This window comes from Neofelis nebulosa, chromosome 12 (genome assembly GCF_028018385.1).
Source record: "Neofelis nebulosa isolate mNeoNeb1 chromosome 12, mNeoNeb1.pri, whole genome shotgun sequence".
Taxonomy (NCBI): Eukaryota; Metazoa; Chordata; class Mammalia; order Carnivora; family Felidae; genus Neofelis; species Neofelis nebulosa.
In genome coordinates this window covers 5,570,168-5,588,071 of record NC_080793.1, presented here as the reverse complement: position 1 = coordinate 5,588,071, position 17,904 = coordinate 5,570,168, and the positions used below count along the sequence as shown (strand labels likewise).

At 47.0% G+C, this 17,904-nt stretch overlaps 1 protein-coding gene across 6 annotated transcripts in view; it reads left to right on the top strand.

The window, feature by feature from the left end:
• NUP214 (nucleoporin 214) overlaps positions 1 to 17,904 on the top strand; it is a 97,133-nt gene that overhangs the window by 59,093 nt on the left and 20,136 nt on the right. For 5 of the 6 annotated variants that reach the window (XM_058693788.1, XM_058693789.1, XM_058693790.1 and 2 more), the window contains 4 exons: positions 1,076 to 1,166; positions 3,448 to 3,509; positions 5,585 to 7,435; positions 9,476 to 9,546. In XM_058693788.1, the coding sequence (XP_058549771.1) occupies positions 1,076 to 1,166; positions 3,448 to 3,509; positions 5,585 to 7,435; positions 9,476 to 9,546 (2,075 nt within the window). The remainder of the gene's footprint in view (positions 1 to 1,075; positions 1,167 to 3,447; positions 3,510 to 5,584; positions 7,436 to 9,475; positions 9,547 to 17,904) is intronic. The other variant, XM_058693791.1, reaches the window with a different exon arrangement.

The following is a 17,904-nucleotide window of genomic DNA, read 5'->3' as shown; positions in this document are numbered from 1 at the left end:
CTCCCCCGTTCATGCTCTGTCTCTCTCTGTCCCAAAAATAAATTAAAAACGTTGAAAAAAAAAATTTATAAAAAAAAAAAAAAAAAAAAATCCTCTACCCTTACTCATTTGAGGAGAATGTCCTTTTTTTTTTTTTTTTTTTTTAACGTGTGATTTGCTTTGGGCTTTTTAAATGTAGCGTTCCCTGTTCCTCCCCCTCTTAAAGTGGAGCAGTAGGGGGGCGCCTGGGTGGCTCAGTCGGTTAAGCGTCTGACTTCGGCTCAGGTCACGATCTCACGGTCTGTGAGTTCGAGCCCCGCGTCGGGCTCTGGGCTGACCGCTCAGAGCCCGGAGCCTGTTTCCGATTCTGTGTCTCCCTCTCTCTCTCTGACCCTCCCCCGTTCATGCTCTGTCTCTCTCTGTCTCAAAAATAAATAAACATTAAAAAAAAAAAAATTAAAAAAAAAAAAAAAAAAAAGTGGAGCAGTAGGGGGAAAACTGAAGATAATACCCCAGACCGTTAATGAGTAGTTACAGTGAAATTGAACCTAGGGAAGAGAATGGATTGCACTTTTAGCTTTGCTGTGTGGCAGTACTCATGCATGACCTTTGTAATTTTTTTTAAAAAGCCGTTATTTGTGAAACATAAAACCATCCACTCTGAGAAATACAGAAAGGTAGGAAGAAAGCAAATGGTCATGAAGTCACTACTCAGAGATATTTCACATACTAACCTATTTCTCTTTGGGTTTTTTTTTTTTTCCTTCAGTGTATATTTCCACCATTCTAAAACTTTATTATAAATTCTCATAAAATTCTAGAACTACTTTCAGTGGTTTCAATTTAAACTACCCTCGAATTCTTTTGGTATCTTTTCCGGAGAGGAGAGCGTGGCCTGTTTTGGTTTGGAGTTAACACTGACAGAGCCGGCGAGCAAGTAAGTTCATGGGCCTTGATGCCGACCTGACCTGTCGGAGAGCACGGTGAGGCCCACAGGCTGGACCTGCAGAGAATGACAACCTGGAACGGTGTTTCTAACAGCTTTCTTGTCATGTTCTCTTTTTTTTTTTTTTTTTTTTTCTTCCCATAATTTCAGGGCCAAGGGCATCCAAGATAGAGACAGCTGTGACTTCTACCCCATCTGCTGCTGGGCAGTTCAGCAAGCCTTTCTCATTTTCTCCATCAGGGTCAGTAACAAACTTAATTTTTGTGGCAGATCGCCAGCAACCGTGTAGGTAGCTTCCCCCAGTTTTACCGTCAGTAGGTGATACGTATCTGCTTATTAAATGCATAGGAGCCCAGAGCTCTTACCACCTTCAGTAACACATAGGATGTCAGCAACACTAGCTTATCATCCTCGTGCAGGCCTGCACTTGACCCTCGAACAACGGGGCTTTGAACCGCATGGGTCCGCTCCCACGCGGATTTTTTTCCCGTAGCTTCCGGTAATACCATGGATGTATTTTTCCTTTGGTTTTCTCCGTAATGTTTCTTCTCAGTTTACCGTATCGTAAGAAGGCAGCGTGTCGTACACATAACATGGGTCAACCAACTGTTGATGCTGTCAGTGAAGCTTCCGGTCAGCAAGAGGCTATTAGTGGTTAAGTTTTGGGGAGTCAGAAGTTCTAAGTGGATTTCCAGCTGCACGGGGGTGGGGGCCCCTGACCCCTGCCTTGTTCAAGGGCCAACTGTATTTCCCATTTTCCGTCCCAAGTGTATACATGTGTTACTATAGATGTATTTGTTTTGTTTTCTAGGGTTAGCCTCCTTTTCTTTGAGCAGTGGGTCTGTGTCAGATTCTGTGGTTGGTCTTCTAGCTCATGACACTGACCTCTTTGCGTTCCGACGCCATCTGGGGGCTGGGGGTGACGTTGAGATTGGCTTTCCTGCTCGAGAGGGCGCTACATTCCACTGAGAGGAGGCGGTGAAGGACCACAGCCCTTTGGAAATCTGGGTCTTGTGGAGATAAGGGGAAATGTTCCTGTCCCATTTCTTTAAGAATAATGATGACTGTACCTGTAAAGTTGAGTCATTTTGAAAAATGGAAAAGTCTTCCGGCCGTCATTCCACGGGAGCCTTGATTCGCCTCACAGGGTGGGTGCCTTTGTTCTGTGCCCGAGGCACTTCTGTTGAACCCCGTGAAGGGGGCCGGAGCGTCCTCCTCCTCCCGGAGGGGAGCTGGGCTCTGTGGAGCGGAGATAAAAACCCGTCCGAAGGTTTTTGCCCGTGGAAAGCCTGCGTGCTCAGGTCTCCAGTAGAAAAGCCTCTGAAGCCCTTTCACTTTGTGCTCTTGGGACTGGAATTCTGCTTCCCACAGTCTCTCCCCCGATGTCATTGTTTCCTGAGTGTCCTTCAGCCATAACACGTCAAGAGCAAGAGGGGGTTAGAATAGAATTTGAGGGGGAAATTATGAGATTACTTTTTCTTTAATGTAAGTCGTTGTTTTATCCTCTCAAAGATCGTTTGGAGCCACTTTGAGAGAGTAGGTTGGCGCCGGGAGTTACGGCTTCTTTTACAAACACTTAACAGTCTTCGCTGCTGCAAACGGATACTCTTCTTCCCATTTTTAAAATAAGGTGAAAAGGTTTGGGTCCCCGGGTCAGTGGCTCACCTCTGTTAGATAAACTTTCGTCACCAAGGTTGAGACAAAGAAAGGATTATTTTTTGTAATGTGATAAAATGCTTCTAACACATCTTCTTGGATGGTTTTTGTCCATTCGAGGAAGGCACTGATGGGTAAGCAAAACCTAAGTCCTTACAGTACTTACTGTATTTGCCGTGCTTGGCCCCTGATGCCTTAGAACTGTAGTTTTAAATTTGCCATTTGAACTTTGATCACAGTGGGTCATCTCTTCTGGTTCCCGCTTGTGCCGAATTTCTCCTTTGACCGTGGTGTCTTGACTTAGGTCAAGACATCTGAAGAAAATCTACGTTAGGAGAGAGAGAGGTTGATAGAGGGAGTCCACAAAGGTTTCGGACCGGATTTTCCCAGCCGAGGGCTCAGAGTTCGTGCTCTCCTCCACGTCCCCTAGCGGCATGGCGTGCTCCCGATGAGCCCTTTGATCTCGGGGTGGCTTCTCAGGGGTTCTCCCTGACCTGGCTCCCTTGCCTCCGTCCCGGGGCAGACGGTCTGCCCCAGCCACCGTGCCCACGCCCCCACGCCCCCACGCCCGGTGCATCTCCGTCACTGCTTAGCTTTCCGCACCATGGGTCCCCACCCAGGCTGCAGAGCCCCGCCAGGGCCTCCTGGCCTCGCCCACCGATTGCCGCTCCCCGCCTCGAGATCTGGGAGCGGCTTCCTGCCTCTGAGATATCCACGCTTTTACTCTGCTGTCGTTTATCGTCTCGGTTGTGAGTGCCTACCGAGCAGATCGATCGTACAAATGAGTTGTAAACGTAACATTAAGAAGGGCAGGATTGTGCCTTCGGTGTTTGTTCCTCTTTAACCTCTCTCCTTGCGCTCCCTAGGACTGGCTTTAATTTTGGGATAATCACACCAACCCCGTCTTCTAATGTCACTGCCGCACAAGGTACAGTCTCTCCCTGCACGGCGCAGCGTTTCTTTTGTGTTTTCTCTAAACAGGTGCTGGGTTTTTGTACAGATGTGTTGACATTTTCCTTGCTGCTGAGTCTTGCTTAAAGCATCTGCAGCAAGTTTGGTGTTGACAGTGTGCCTTCGAAATAAGCCGCATTTAAGAAACTAAAGGGGAGGACTCCTGTTGACTTTTTAAATTCAGAACAAGGAACGGATTTGCTTCTGGGAAAGCAAGGCTGGGCTTTAAATGCGGATGTTAACATGTGAATTAGAATTCCTTTCTCCATCTGCTCATCCTCACAAGACCGGATTCGTCTTCTCTCCCGGATAACCTGTCGGCAAACACACTCGTCCTTCTGTGTGTTGTTACATAGCCATCAGCCGACATCTTTTTAATGGTTAAGAGAATTTGAGGACCTGTAAAGAAACCAAGTGTATTTTTTAAGTGCCTTCTAGCTCTCCGTTTAAAGAACTAAGTTGATTTTTCCTTTATTTGAAAAAGCAAGCTCTTCCTATGAAAGTGATATATTCTAAAATCCCATGTCGTACCCCTCAGGTTCTGTATTTCTTTTGTTTCCTCTTCTGCTTCATTTCCTTTAACACAGGCTCTTACGAATTTTCCAGTGTTACTGGAAATCTTATATGAATGTCACGTGTTAGTGGCCACATGGTTTCTGTGATTTATTGAACCCATTTACCTGCTGAATATTTAGGTTATTTCCAGATCTTCCCTATAACGAACAACACACTGACCGTCTTTCCTCCGTTCGCTCAACAAGCGTGTTTTGAGCGTGTCCTCTGTGCCAGCTCGAGTGGAGGAGGTTTTGGGGAAAAAGGGGTCCCTTAAGATCTGGGGGCAGATCGGGGGCTGAAAGCACAGCAGACTCCCTAAACCTGGTTTGTCTGTGGCACTTAAAGGGTTGATGGTCTCCTTCCTTCCTTCCTTCCTTTCTACAATAGTGATTGTTTAAACTGTTTTCGTAACCTTTGCCCACTTAGATGTGGCAGAATACCCCCGAGGCTCATCTTCTCCCCTGTCCCACTTTCCAGAGCAAAAACAACTCCGTGATCTAAAAGGATTGAGAGGAACAAAATAATCACCGGCGGAGGTCATAAGTCAGACAGTAGGGAAATGCAGTGGTAATTCTGTAAACATTTGAATCACTATGAGACTAGACAACGATCCAGAACCATAGGCAGCTCCGTAACAGCAGTGATAGAACAGGAAATGGCCCCCGGGGAGTTGGGGCCCTGCGGCCTTCCCAAGAATTTGTGACAGCCAGACTTCTTAAAACAACATGGAGTTAGAAATATCAGTAAACACTGTAATAGACCAATTTTACTTCGTAAACTAGAAAAGTGGGTTACTTTTATTTACCGACCACTTACTGTTTGACCAGACCCTTACCTGTATTCCATTTTATAACAGCTCTTTGAGGTAGCTACTCTTACTACACTTATTTTCCAAGTGGGGAAACTGAGGCCCAGAGAGGTAAAAGTAGCTTGTCCAGAGTGGTGCAGCGAGCAAGCGGCAGAGCACCCGGCTCCAGCGCCCGTGCCCTTGACCAGGAGGCCACACTGCCTCTGTAAAAGCGCTCACTAGGAAGTAGCCCTTTGTTGTGCGTAAAAATAGTCGTCTGTGGACTGACACTTTCTTAGTCCGTAAAAAACGCAGCAGGAATTTCCATGTTGGATCAACTCCCGGCCTACCGGGAGGTCCATAGGCGAGCACCGCGTCACAAATGTTCTCGAGGAAAGCGCACACGGGGCAAACGAGACAAGATACCTTTTTTTTTCTCTTTTGGGAGAGTACTGTGAATTTCCTGTATTCACACGGTGCTGTGTGCTTGCTGTGACGTAACGGTCACGAAAAGGACATTTGCCTTCCTCACCCGGGTGAGCTAACTCAGAGCGAGCGCTCCTGTGAAAAAGCCTTCACTCTGTGTCCCCGAGGAAAAGCGCCGTGGTTGAACATCTGTCCCTACTGTATCGAGGGGAGACTGGGCTTGGAACGTGATGGGTCGTGTTGCGCTAAATCCAACCCATTTTCTCATTTCTGTTTCTTGCTAGGGGCAGCACCCCCCACTAAAGAGCCAAACCAGCTCGACGCGTTCCCGTTTGGTGGGGGAGGCAAACCCTTCTATGAGACGGTTCCTGAAAGCTCGCCGCCCTCGGGGATGACCGCATCAGCCACCACTGGAGCCACCGCTGCCTCTCCGGCAGAGTCTGCGCCTTCAAGCAGCAGACCTGCGGCCCCTTCTGGAATCGCTCTTTCCACCACCTCTAGCAAGCCGGAACCCCCGCCATCCAAGTTGGGAGAGCTTCTGTTTCCGAGTTCTTTGGCTGGAGAGACTTTGGGCAGTTTTTCAGGACTGCGGGTTGGCCAAGCAGACGATTCTACAAAGCCAGCCATGAAGGCTCCATCCACAGGCCTGACCAGCGCACAGCCAGCCAAGACTTCCGCTGTCCCCTCGGGGTTTAGTTTTACCAGCCCTCCCGTGTTAGGGAAGCACGCAGAACCCCCCGTGACCTCCTCTGTGACCGCAGCCACAGGGGCCCCTCCGGCAGCCACCACCAGCGCGGGCACTAGCAGTCCCTCGACTGGCATTTTCGGCGCTCTGCCCGTAGCCAGTGCGGGATCCTCTGGAGTTCTGGGTTTCGGCGGGCTGTCCCTAAGTGGTAGCAAGACTAGTTTTTCCTTCGGAAGCCAACAGGCGAGCAGTACGGCGCCCCCACCTGCCCCACCGTCAGCCACAACTGCCGCTCCCCTGCCTGCGCTGTTCCCCATGATGTCGTTTGGTGGCCTCCTGAGTTCAGGGTCTGCTCCCACCCTGCCCGCGTCCTCTGGTAAGAGCGCGGAAGAGGCCGCGTCCTCGGCCTCATCCGAGAAGCCGGACGACGGCGACGCCTCGGCGTCCGCGACCTCGCTTCTGGGGCAGCCGCCGTCAGCCCCGCTTCCCCAGGCTCCTCCGCAGACTTCTGACCCGGTTAAAAAAGAACCTGCTCTGGCACAGCCCGCAGTCAGCAGCCCGGGCCCCGCGGCGTCCGGCGGCGGTCTCGCGACGCCTGCCGCGGAGGCCACGCCAGCGGCCCCCGCGGGCCCTGACGTCAAGACGGAACTGGCCTCCCCCGCTTCCACGCTCTCGGCTCCCGGGCCGCCTGCCGCCGCCGCCGCCGCCGCCGCCGCCGCGGCTACCCTCCCGGGCGCGGTCCCCGTGGCCGTTGAAACCCCAGGTCCCCCCACGACCTCCAGCTCCGTTTCCGGCGCTGCTCCGAGCCCGGCCGCGGAGACCGCGGCGTTTGGGACCGCCACTTGCGGCTCTTCTGTCTTCGCTCAGCCGCCCGCCGCCAGCTCCAGCTCCAGCTCCGCCTTCAGTCAGCTCGCCGCCCCCGCGGCCACCGCCCCGTCCGCCGCCCCCGTGTTCGGGCAGGCGGCCGCCGGCTCCGGGCCGGGCCTGTTCGGGCCACAGGCGGGAGGCGCGGCCGGCGCGGCCGCCACGCAGCCCGCCAGCAGCTCCGGCTTCGGCGGTCCCGCTTTTGGCGCGTCGGCCACCGGGGTGTTCGGACAGACGACGTTCGGGCAGGCCCCGGCCTTCGGGCAGGCGACGAGCAGCCCCGCCAGCGTCTTTTCCTTCAGCCAGCCTGGGTTCAGCTCGGTGCCCGCGTTCGGCCAGCCCGCGGCCTCCACCTCCGCGTCCACCAGCGCGAACGTCTTCGGTGCCTCCTCCAGCACCAGCAGCTCCAGCTCCTTCTCGTTCGGACAGTCCTCTGCCAACACAGGAGGGGTGCTGTTTGGCCAAAGCAACCCTCCCGCGTTCGGGCAGAGCCCCGGCTTCGGGCAGGGAGGCTCCGTGTTCGGTGGCACCTCGGCCGCCACCACGACCACGTCGTCTTCTGGGTTTAGCTTTTGTCAAGCTTCAGGTAAGAATTTACGGAAGACTCTGTCCTCTCTGTCATTTGAAATATTTGCGGGGGAAGAAAACAAAAAACAAAAAAACCCTGTATTGCTTTTGAGTTAAAAGAAAAGGGAAAACGAGAAATGCAAAAAGGGCGCTTGGAGCGCTGGCGGCCTCGCGACTTTCCTTGGCCTCGTCACCATGGCTGCAGTTGGGCTGCTCAGCAGATTCTCCCGTTAGCCAGTTCCATGGGGAAGAACGCAGGCGTCTTTAGCTTAAGGTCCTGGCAAATAACGAACGACTCATAAATCTGAACCTTTAAATCTGGAAGTTGCTTTGGAGGCTATTCCGTCCCAAACCGTCAAGGCTCGAGGAGACCCATCTAATGTCATGAGGTGCTAATCGTGGAGCCAGAACCAGACTCCGGGGTGCCTCGTCCTAGTTCACTGCCCTGCCAGCGTTTCATATCCTGCCTCCTCTGACACCTTCTTGCTTGCTGGAAGGGCAGATACTTACATTTGAAAAGGGTTTTTTGCTTGTTTTCAGTGTACTTTAAAGAAAAAAACAACAACCCAAATCTTTAAATGTTCCTTTTTTTTTTTTTTTTTTTTTTTAAGTTTGTGTATTTATTTATTTTGAGAGAGAGAGCGCGCAAGCAGGGGAGGGGCAGAGAGAGGAAGAGAGTCCCAAGCAGACCCCGCACCGCCAGCGCAGAGCCTTGACGCGGGGCTCAAGCTCACGAAACGCGAGATCGAGACCTGAGCCGAAACCAAGAGTCCAACACTTAACCGACTGAGCCACCCAGGCACCCCTAAATGTTACTACTTTTTAAAGTAAAACATAACCCACTGTTGGGTGTCCATTTCAGCTGCTTTCACTTCCACAAGTTATCAACAGGACAATTTGAGAATATTTTCTAAGTTTCCATTTCTAGTAATTATCTAAGGAAAGGCAATTTCTTCAGCAGTTAGGCCGCAGGGGGGAAACAGGGATTAATGATATCTTGGTGGGCAAGAGTATAAGTGACTGCCCGTTCGTTCACTTGGTGATGATTTATTTGCAGATGGTTTATAATTTATTAGCATGGAAATTTCTTCCTTCCTTCCTTCCTTCCTTCCTTCCTTCCTTCCTTCCTTCCTTCCTTCCTTCAGCAAGTGTTTGTTAAGCTCCTGCCGGGTTCAGCTCCAAGGACAGAGCGCCGAAAGACAGTTCTGAGCTCCACCTGCTGCCCTGTCAGGAGGCCGGCCTGAGTTCTGGGGAATGTGCTCATGTGGTGTCGCAAGGGGGAAAGGCCTGGGGAGGCTTAAAGAGAAGGGTGTTCAGCGCGCTCTTGGGAGCATCCTTTTCTCTGCAGTCTGAACTTGACAGTCCCTCAGGCACAAGTATAATCAAACTGTTCAGACACAAGTATGAACCATTGAAGCAATCTTCTTTCATCTAGTAACAATGTGGAAAGGTACCTGAGCAGTCTGCTCCAGCCCCGGTGGAGGAATTGAGCGTTGCCTGAGCTCACCTACCTAGAGATGAGTGACAGGGATGACCATGGAACTCCCATCTTCCAGCTCCTTGGCTCGGGCTCTCTGGTTGCTAACATGCAGTCCCGCCTGGTTTTCCCAGGCCCAGTTCACAGCAGCACCTCAGCCCTGTTACGCCACCTAGAAAAAAGAGGAAGTACCTCAGGAGAACCTGGTGTTTGAGATCACAGGAAACCAAGGAGTAAAAACATTTGTGACGTTAAGTCAGTCACTGGAAAGACTCCTTGACCGCAAAGTAAGGAAAAGCTATCCTGAGCGTGGCCCACCATGCAGTCCGTACCAGCCTGGGCTCTGGCAGGAGACAAGGATTCAGTCTTCAGGATTTGGGAATTTACAGTCTAATAAAACGTTAACGATGACCCGAGAAAGGCCTTCATTACTCATAATTTTCTCCATTGCCTATATAGGAAAACAGATTTTATTCCCGAGTCCATTCGTTATCCGGTATCTTAGAATGCCATCTGAAAACAAAATACTTGATGTCGTAAAAGACTCATCCAAATTAAACTTGTTTTCTTCTTATTTTCCAGGTTTTGGGTCTAGCAACACTGGTTCTTTGTTTGGTCAAGCAGCCAGTACGGGCGGGACAGTCTTCGGCCAGGTAAATGATGTGTGTTTGCCTCCATTCGTGTCCACATGTGTCAGACCCATCCACGTTGTTCCCACACAGTGTAATCAGTTCGTACTGTGTGTCGAACGCCAGCACACAGCCTCACATGGTTCTCAAGCTCTGCCTTCTTTAGCTCCCTTGGGGACACGGAAGTCTCAGCCTCTGATTCGAGAGAATCACTACAATTTTGAGCCCCCTTTTTTTTTTGACAGTCCTCTAGGAGAGCACTGTAAAAGCACAGTGCGTGAGTTCTATCAATCTTCTGCCTGTTCTGCTAGGCCAGGGGTTGACCTACAGTTCGTGGGCTGAAATCTGCTCCTCGGCCTTGTGGTGTTTTATTTTTTGTTCTTTGTTGTTCTGGTTTTTTTTTTAAGGTCCTTGAGCTAAGAATAGTTTTTACCTTCTTAAATGGTTGTTTAGACAAAAAGAATAATTTTGAACAGAAACCACGTATGGGCCCTCAACTAAGCTGTATGTCCTCGTTTCGGTGACCTGAGTTGCTTCAGTGTGTCTAGCTGTTATCTGTGTGTGCACACGGTTTTAAGGGCTTTACACAGATTGACTCACGTAATCGTTAGCGCCTCTCTAAGGGAGGTGCCATTATTATCCCCATTCCACACATGAAAGCAGCAGGGCCCGGAGGAAATGCGTTGTTACATCACATGCCAGCTGCTTTCAGATCAGAATAAAGAAAGATACTCTGATGTATCAGACGCGATGGTGGCTTTCCAAAGGTGGATTTGGTATTTGTCCGTTAATCAATGAAACAGCAGGCATATTAGATGTTTCTTCCACATCTTCCAGAAGGGGTTTTCTGTATCATCCTTTTCCTTTGAAGGCTAGGCTCTGCCCTAGTCCGTGATCTTTGGCACTTCGGAGCTGGTAACGGCAGGTGAAGTCATTTAAACCAGGTTCCTCGCCGGACGTGGCTAAACATGGCGGACAAAACATAAAAACCATAGTTTGAAAAGCACTGGGCAGCCGACAAGGTGTTTTACGAAGGAAAATGAGTGCCTGTGGAAGTGATTGGAGCATAAGAGCCAGTTTTGCCATGAGGGCATTTATTCATCTGAGAAAATTATCATTTCCTATTTTAATCGTTGCAAAGGACAAAGGGACAGAGATCACTGAGATGTGCACAAAGTGAGGAGTCTAAAAGAGACCCCCCCCCAAGGCGAGCCGGGGCTCCAGATTCACTGGTCTCGGCTTGTGAATGTGGCCTGACAGGATCGTAGGATGGTGATGTCTGCAGATGTCCGGCGGAAGCAGCACCGACCCCGTTTGACGAAAAGCAACTTAACTCTAGGCCTTGGACACTTTGTAAGGACATTGATTCCCACGCCTAAATGAGTCCGTCACAAAAGGAAGCAAGGAACTGTGAGCAAGGGCCAGAATACACATCAGACATACATTTGTAAAGACTCCTGGACTGTAAAGCAGCCATCGTTTTACGAGTCCAGTAGGAATAAAAGGCAAAATTGGGCATACTAGTAAAGAATGGGAGATAAAGTGTCATAGCTGAATTGAAAAAGAACCACATGGAACTTAATAGAGAATATAATTGAAATTTAAGATCCTGGAAATCTAAAATCTCTAGACCCAGCCGAAGAGAGTAATAATACATCGGGACAGAGGTCAGCAAACTTTGTGCAAAGGGCTAGATAGTAAATATTTTAGACCTTGAGGGCCGCATGTAGTTTCCATCACAGCTGCCTAATGCTACGCAAAAGCAGCCGTAGACCGTAAATAAATGAATGAACGTGATTATGTTTCCACTAAGTTTTATTTACAAAAACAGGCAGTGGTCTGGATTTAGCCCACGGAACTATATACTTTGGTGACCCTTGAACTATAAAAGGTAGGTCAGATTAAGTTATCTGGCATGCATCATGGAGAGCAAAACAGATGGAAAATGTAAAAGCAAAATCTTAGAAACTTTAACATTCGATCAGAGAAGAGAGAAAGAGAAAGAATGTATGACAGAATTAGAGAAAAAGACACATTTCCAAAGCCAGTAGAAAACACTAACCCACAGATTCAAAAATCCAACAAATGCCAAACCATGCGTAAAAGGAAACTGATTCCAAGCCCCATTATACAGAACTATAAAGAGATAACATTAAAAGCGCTCAGGAGAAAAGACGGGTTACCTTCAAAGGGGCAAGAGTTGGATTCACAGCTGACTTCTCAGCGGTGACAGTGAAAGCCAGAGACGGTCTATCTACCTGGAATTTCTAGACCTCATGAAAAATACCTTTAAAGAGTGAAGGGAAATCAGGACGTTTTTCAGACAGATACTGAGAGAATTTATGCCTAGCAGACCTGAAGAAAATTCTAAAAGATACTCTTCAGGCAGAAGGAAAATCGGACTCCACTAAAATTACGGCTCTGCTAATTTTGGGGTAAAGCAAGCCATGAAATAGGAAAATTGCAGCCTATGAAAGTGACGGAGTAATTGCATTCAGGATATATAAACAATACGAATCAAAAAGAAAAAAGACAACTGCACCCCCACCGAAATGGCTAAAATTGAAAGGGCTGACAATACCCAATATTGGTGAGGGGGCGGAGCAACTAGAAACTCCCACGTGTTGGGGGGGGGGGGCGCATAAATCCGTATAACCGCTTTGGAAAAGCACCTGCTACTGTCAAAACTAGATACACAAAATTGCTATTGACCCAGCGTATCTGCTTCTAGACACGTAACCAGCAGAAACGAGTGCCTTTGTTCACTAGAAGGTATGGATACGAGTGTCCCTAGCGGTATATTCATAGTAACTAAAAACAAGAAACGCATACCAGCTGAAGAACGGATAAATAAATTGTGATATGTGTATTCAGCGGAATACTGTCAAGCAGCGAAATCAAACGTGCCGCTTCTCTACGAGGCAAAAGGGGTAAATCCCACAGACGTAGTGTTACGTGAAAGAAGCCGGACACGAGAGTACAGGCACCCAAAGAGGCAAATACAGGCGAAACTTTGCATGATAGAAATCAGAAGAGTGATTGGTCTTAGGGCATTAAACATGGGATACAGGGGAGCCTTTTAGAGCACTAAAGCGATGTTTGCTGTCTCGAACGGTTATAAACAGTTACGTGTCAAAACCCATTGAGCTCTCTACACAGAAAATTGGTGAACTTAAACGCAAGAGAAAATAGGCAAAAGGTTTTCTAAAAAGAAGATACTGTTGGTTGCACGACATCGTGAGTATACTCGATGCCACTGAATCGTACGCTTAAAACCACTGGAGTCGGTAAGTTTTACGTATATTTTATTACAGTTTGTGTAAAGAAGAAAAAATAAGAGACTATAAAAGCTAAAGGGTAGCCAAAGGACCAAGAAACATACTCAACTTAATTAGCAATACAAATCAAAACAACAAAGAGATCTACACCTATACGACAGCAAAAATTAAAAGCCCAACGATACCAAATGCCAGCGAATGTGCAGAGCAAAGGAAATTTGCTTCCACCCCTGGTCGGGTTGTGATTTGGTACAACCACCTTGCAAGGTGGCATGATTGGACAAAGACAGGCAGCTCCGTCTCCCGTGTGTGTGCTTTGAGAGAAACTCAAGAGCATGGGCACCCGGTCATGGGAGTGTTTGTAGCAACTTTGTTATAATAACCAAAAACTAGAAGCATCCCAAATGTTTATCAGTATTCCAGTGGGTAGATGAATTTGTATTATCCTGGCATAGAATTTTATCCAGCTAGGAAAATGAATCAATTGGAGCCACACGGGGGACTCACAGGCATGATGTGGAGCCGAGAGATGTAAAACTTAACTGTGATAAACTCCGAATTGGTCACTAGCCCCCCCGCCGCCCTACCCGTATTCTTCCTTCGCAGAAATTACGTTTGCAGTTGGAGGGGCCAGAAGTTCAAATCAGTATTTTTTTTTTTTTTTTTTTTTTTTTTTTTACTGATAACAAGGGGCTCTCTGTGTTGCATTTATTGCTGTGTGCTCGTTTTGTAGGACTGTGGCTAGCACGTGATGCACACTGTAAAAATGTATGAACTTTCAGATGATAGGAGTATCCTCAGAAAAATCTTAAGGGTAGAAGGTAGATTCTGGCCAGGATCCAGAAGACCTTAACTCCTGTTGTAACAGCAAGCAAAATCCATATAGCGGAGAAATCACACCTACCCTGTGGTTATTCGAATTATCTTGTGCTGTGTGACAAATGACCCCAAAACCTAACAGCGTTTATATATCTCCAGTGATTGATTTTGCTGTTGGCTCAGAACTTAACTAGAGCTCTTGACTAGAACGTGAGCACGTGGCTTCTCCTTGTGGCCTGGGCTTCCTCACAACGTGGTGACTGGATTCCGGGGAGAAATTTCAAGAAAGAAAGGGAGCAGGCAGAAGCTATATGACCTTTTATGACCTTGTCACAAAGTGTCACTTGTGTGGCATCCTGTTATTCAAAGCAGTCCTGCAATCCCACCCAGCTGTAAAAGGAGGGGAGTAGACTTCACCTGCTGCTCTAGAAGAGCTCCTGGGTCTAGAAATAACTGCTGTGACCATCTTGAGAAAGCGGTCTGTCCCAGTGGGACTCAGGGTGGCAGAACGCCTCGTGGAGTTGACTTCCAGAGGGGGGAGCCCGACGTAGGAGAGCGTGGTGGTACGGCGGATTCTGGGCGCGTGTGTCAGGTCTGGGTTTGGGAAGGTGGAAGGGAGGCCGTGCCGCAGGTTGAGGAAATGTACTGGCAAGAAGTATAGAAGAAGCCAGAAGAAATTACTGGCAACGGGGGGGGGGGGGAGCAAAACAAATGACCGATGAGAGCACTGCTTCATAGCCCTCCAGTGGCTATTATTGAACAAAACAAAAACCGAGAAAAGCAGGTGTTGACCAGGATGTGGAGAAATTGGAATCCTCACACGAGGCTGGTTGGAATATAAAATAGTGTATCTGCTGTGGGAGACGATTTGGTGACGCCTCAAAAAGCTGAGCACAGAACCACCAGATGTCCCGGCAATTCCGCTACTGGGTAGATAGCCAAAGGAATTGAAAGCAGGAAGTCAAAGACACTTGTTCGCCAATGTTCACAGCAGTGTTATTCACAATAGCTGAAAGGAAGAAAGCACCCAAGTGTCCGTCAACAGATGACTGAATAAACAAGATATGGTTTGTACACACAGTAGAATATTCTTCAGTCCTCCAAAAGGAAGAAGTTCCAAGTCATACTACGTGTGGATGGACCCCGAATGCATTATGCTAAATAAAGTCAGCCAGACATAAAAGAACCAGTAGTGTATGATTCCACTTGCATGAAGTATTTACGACAGGTAAATTCATGGAGCAGGGAGGTAGACCAGAGACCCCCAGTGGCTGTTAGGGAGCGGGAATGGGAGTGATGCTTAATGGTTGAGAATTTGGGTTGAGGTGATGAAAAAGCCTTGGAAGTAGACCGTGGTGATGGTTGCACAACATTGTGAATAGAATTAGTGCCCCCGAATGGTATACTTAAGCGGTTAAAATGACAAGATGATATTTTGCCACCATTTTAAAAACTTAATAATGTGATACACCAAAAACCATTGGATTTTATATTTTAAAATCAGTGAGTTGTATGGTATATGGATTATATCCCAATAAAGATGTTAAAAAAAAAAAAAAAAAAAGAACAATCAGGGCCTAAAAGACTTGCAAGTGCAATGACTTGTTCAATATAAAAAGCATCCCTTGGGGCGCCTGGGTGGCGCAGTCGGTTAAGCGTCCGACTTCAGCCAGGTCACGATCTCGCGGTCCGTGAGTTCGAGCCCCGCGTCAGGCTCTGGGCTGATGGCTCGGAGCCTGGAGCCTGTTTCCGATTCTGTGTCTCCCTCTCTCTCTGCCCCTCCCCCGTTCATGCTCTGTCTGTCTCTCTCTGTCCCAAAAATAAATTTTAAAAAAAAATGTTGAAAAAAAAAAAATTTTAAAAATAAAAAGCATCCCTATCCACTGACCCCCCACTTTTTGTTGAGGGAAAGGAAGTAAAGGCAGGACCAAAAAGCAGAAAGCACTCGCACAGTTGTGTAATCTCTTGTTGCCCAGAACTGCGAAGCAGCGAAAACGAAGGGTGCCCGCAATCATATTTTAGAGAACAACCAGAAACAACTTGTAGCTGGTCTAGATACTAGAACTAGCAGGCAGAGACTTTAAAGTAACTGTTGTGCTCAAGGATTTACAGGAAGAGAAAAGAACGGTTGAATAGGGAATCTCAGCAGAGCATTGGCAATTACGAAAATAAATCGAAAGTCCTGATCGATATCTGAAGTTTAAATCTAGCATCTGAAATAAAATAGGATTAGACAGGCATAGCAGCAGAGGGAATACTACAGGAGAACAGTGAACTTGAACAGACATCGGTAGAAACTACCTAAAATGAAGCTCAGAGTGGGGCCGCCTGGCTGGCTCAGTTAGCAGAGCATATGCAACACTTGATCTCAGGGTGGTAAGGTCAAGCCCCATAGTGGGCATGGAGCCTGCTTAAAATAATAAGTGTGTGTGTGTGTGTGTATATATACACACACACACACACACTTATTTTATATATATATGTATATATATATAAACAAATTATTTTTTTTTAAGTGCAGCTCAGAGAGACTGGGGAAAAAAAAAAAAAAAAAACCTGACAGAACATTAATGACCTGTGCAACAGTATCAGGCAGTCCATTGTATGTGTGATCAGAGTCCTTGAAAGAGAGGAGACCGAATGGAATAGGGGGGAAAAAAATGTTTGAAGAAAAATGGCCAAGCTTTTCCAAATGCATTGAAAAACAGGGATCCAGAAATCAAAGAAACTGTGAACCCTGCACGGAATAAATGCGAGAAAGCCATACCAACACACATCATAGATCAGCTCCTGAGAACCAAACACAAAACGAAAAATTCAAAAGCAGCTAAAAAGACTCAGGACCTAGAGGGAAATAATGTATGGTTATGAGGAGATGTTAAACATGACAACCAGAGTAAAAAGGCAAAAAGATCTTCGCTACCTCGGAATAGATCAGTGGTTCTTAAATGGTATCACTTCTGCCCCTCACCCCTTTGGAGGAATATCACAATTACAATGTCTGGAGACCTGTTTGGTCCTCACGAGTAGGGGATGCTATCTAGGGGTTAGAATCCAGGGATGCTGCTGAACATTCTGTAACCCTCTAAAACAAAGAATTATCCAGCCCGAAATGTCAATAATGCCACTGCTAAGAAACCCATTATTAGAGAAACAAAGATTTCATAGAACACAAAAAAGCACTAGCCGTAAAGGAAGGAAATGTAAAAACTAGACTGCCGTCAGAATTACAAAGTGATGCTCATCAAAAGAGTTTGCGATAAAATTAAAGGACAGGGCATACACTGGGGGTAAATATTTACAATACACGTAACAAACAAAGGGCTTCTGTCCAGAATACGTAAAGAAAGCAAAACACGTGGACGGATACTTTACAAAAGGGGGTACACGAATGGCCAATAAGCATGTGAAAACTTGACCACCATTGTTAGTCATCAGAGAAATGCGAATTGGAATCACAATATGACGCTGCTCCGTAGCTGCTAGAATTACTAAAATTTAAGGGCTAACAAAAAGAACGTGGAAAAGATCTAGAGCAAATAGATCTCTTAATGTATCGCTGGTGGGAGTATAAATGGTAATTTGGAAAACCGTTCGGCAATTTGTCAGTAAGTTAAATATACACTAATGTTAATGGTTTAGCAATTCCGGGCCTAGGTATTTACCCAAAAGAGCTGAAAATATCAGTCCATAAAAAAGACTTAAGAATGCTTATACCAACGCATGCAGCAATGTGGATGAATCTCAAAAGGCATATGTGGATTCTAGCCAGGTCAGTCAGGCAAGACAATGAAATCAAAGGTATCTAGACTGGAAAGGAAGAAGTAAAACTGTATCTGCAGATAACATGGTCAGGTATATATAGAAAATCCTAAGGAATCCATTAGAACACTATTAGAACTAACGAATGGGTGCACAGTTGGAGGATACAAGATCAATACAAAAACAAAAACCTATTTCTACACCTTTGCAGTGAACCATCAGAAAATGGATGCAAGAAAATTCCATTTTCTGTAACATCAAAAAGAGTATATAATACTCGGGAATAAATTTAGCAAGTGCAAAACATTCTGAACACTGTAAAACATTGTTTAAGGAAATGCACAGTCTAAATAAATGGACATCCAATGTTCATGGATTGGAAGATCACATTTGATGGGTGTTTATGAAAATAGTTTAATCTCAGATAGTTTTAGTACTACAAAGAGAATAAAGCAGGGTGACGTGATAGTAATCAGGGAAAAGGATTTAGGTTACATAGTCAGGAGATGCCTTTCTGAAGGAG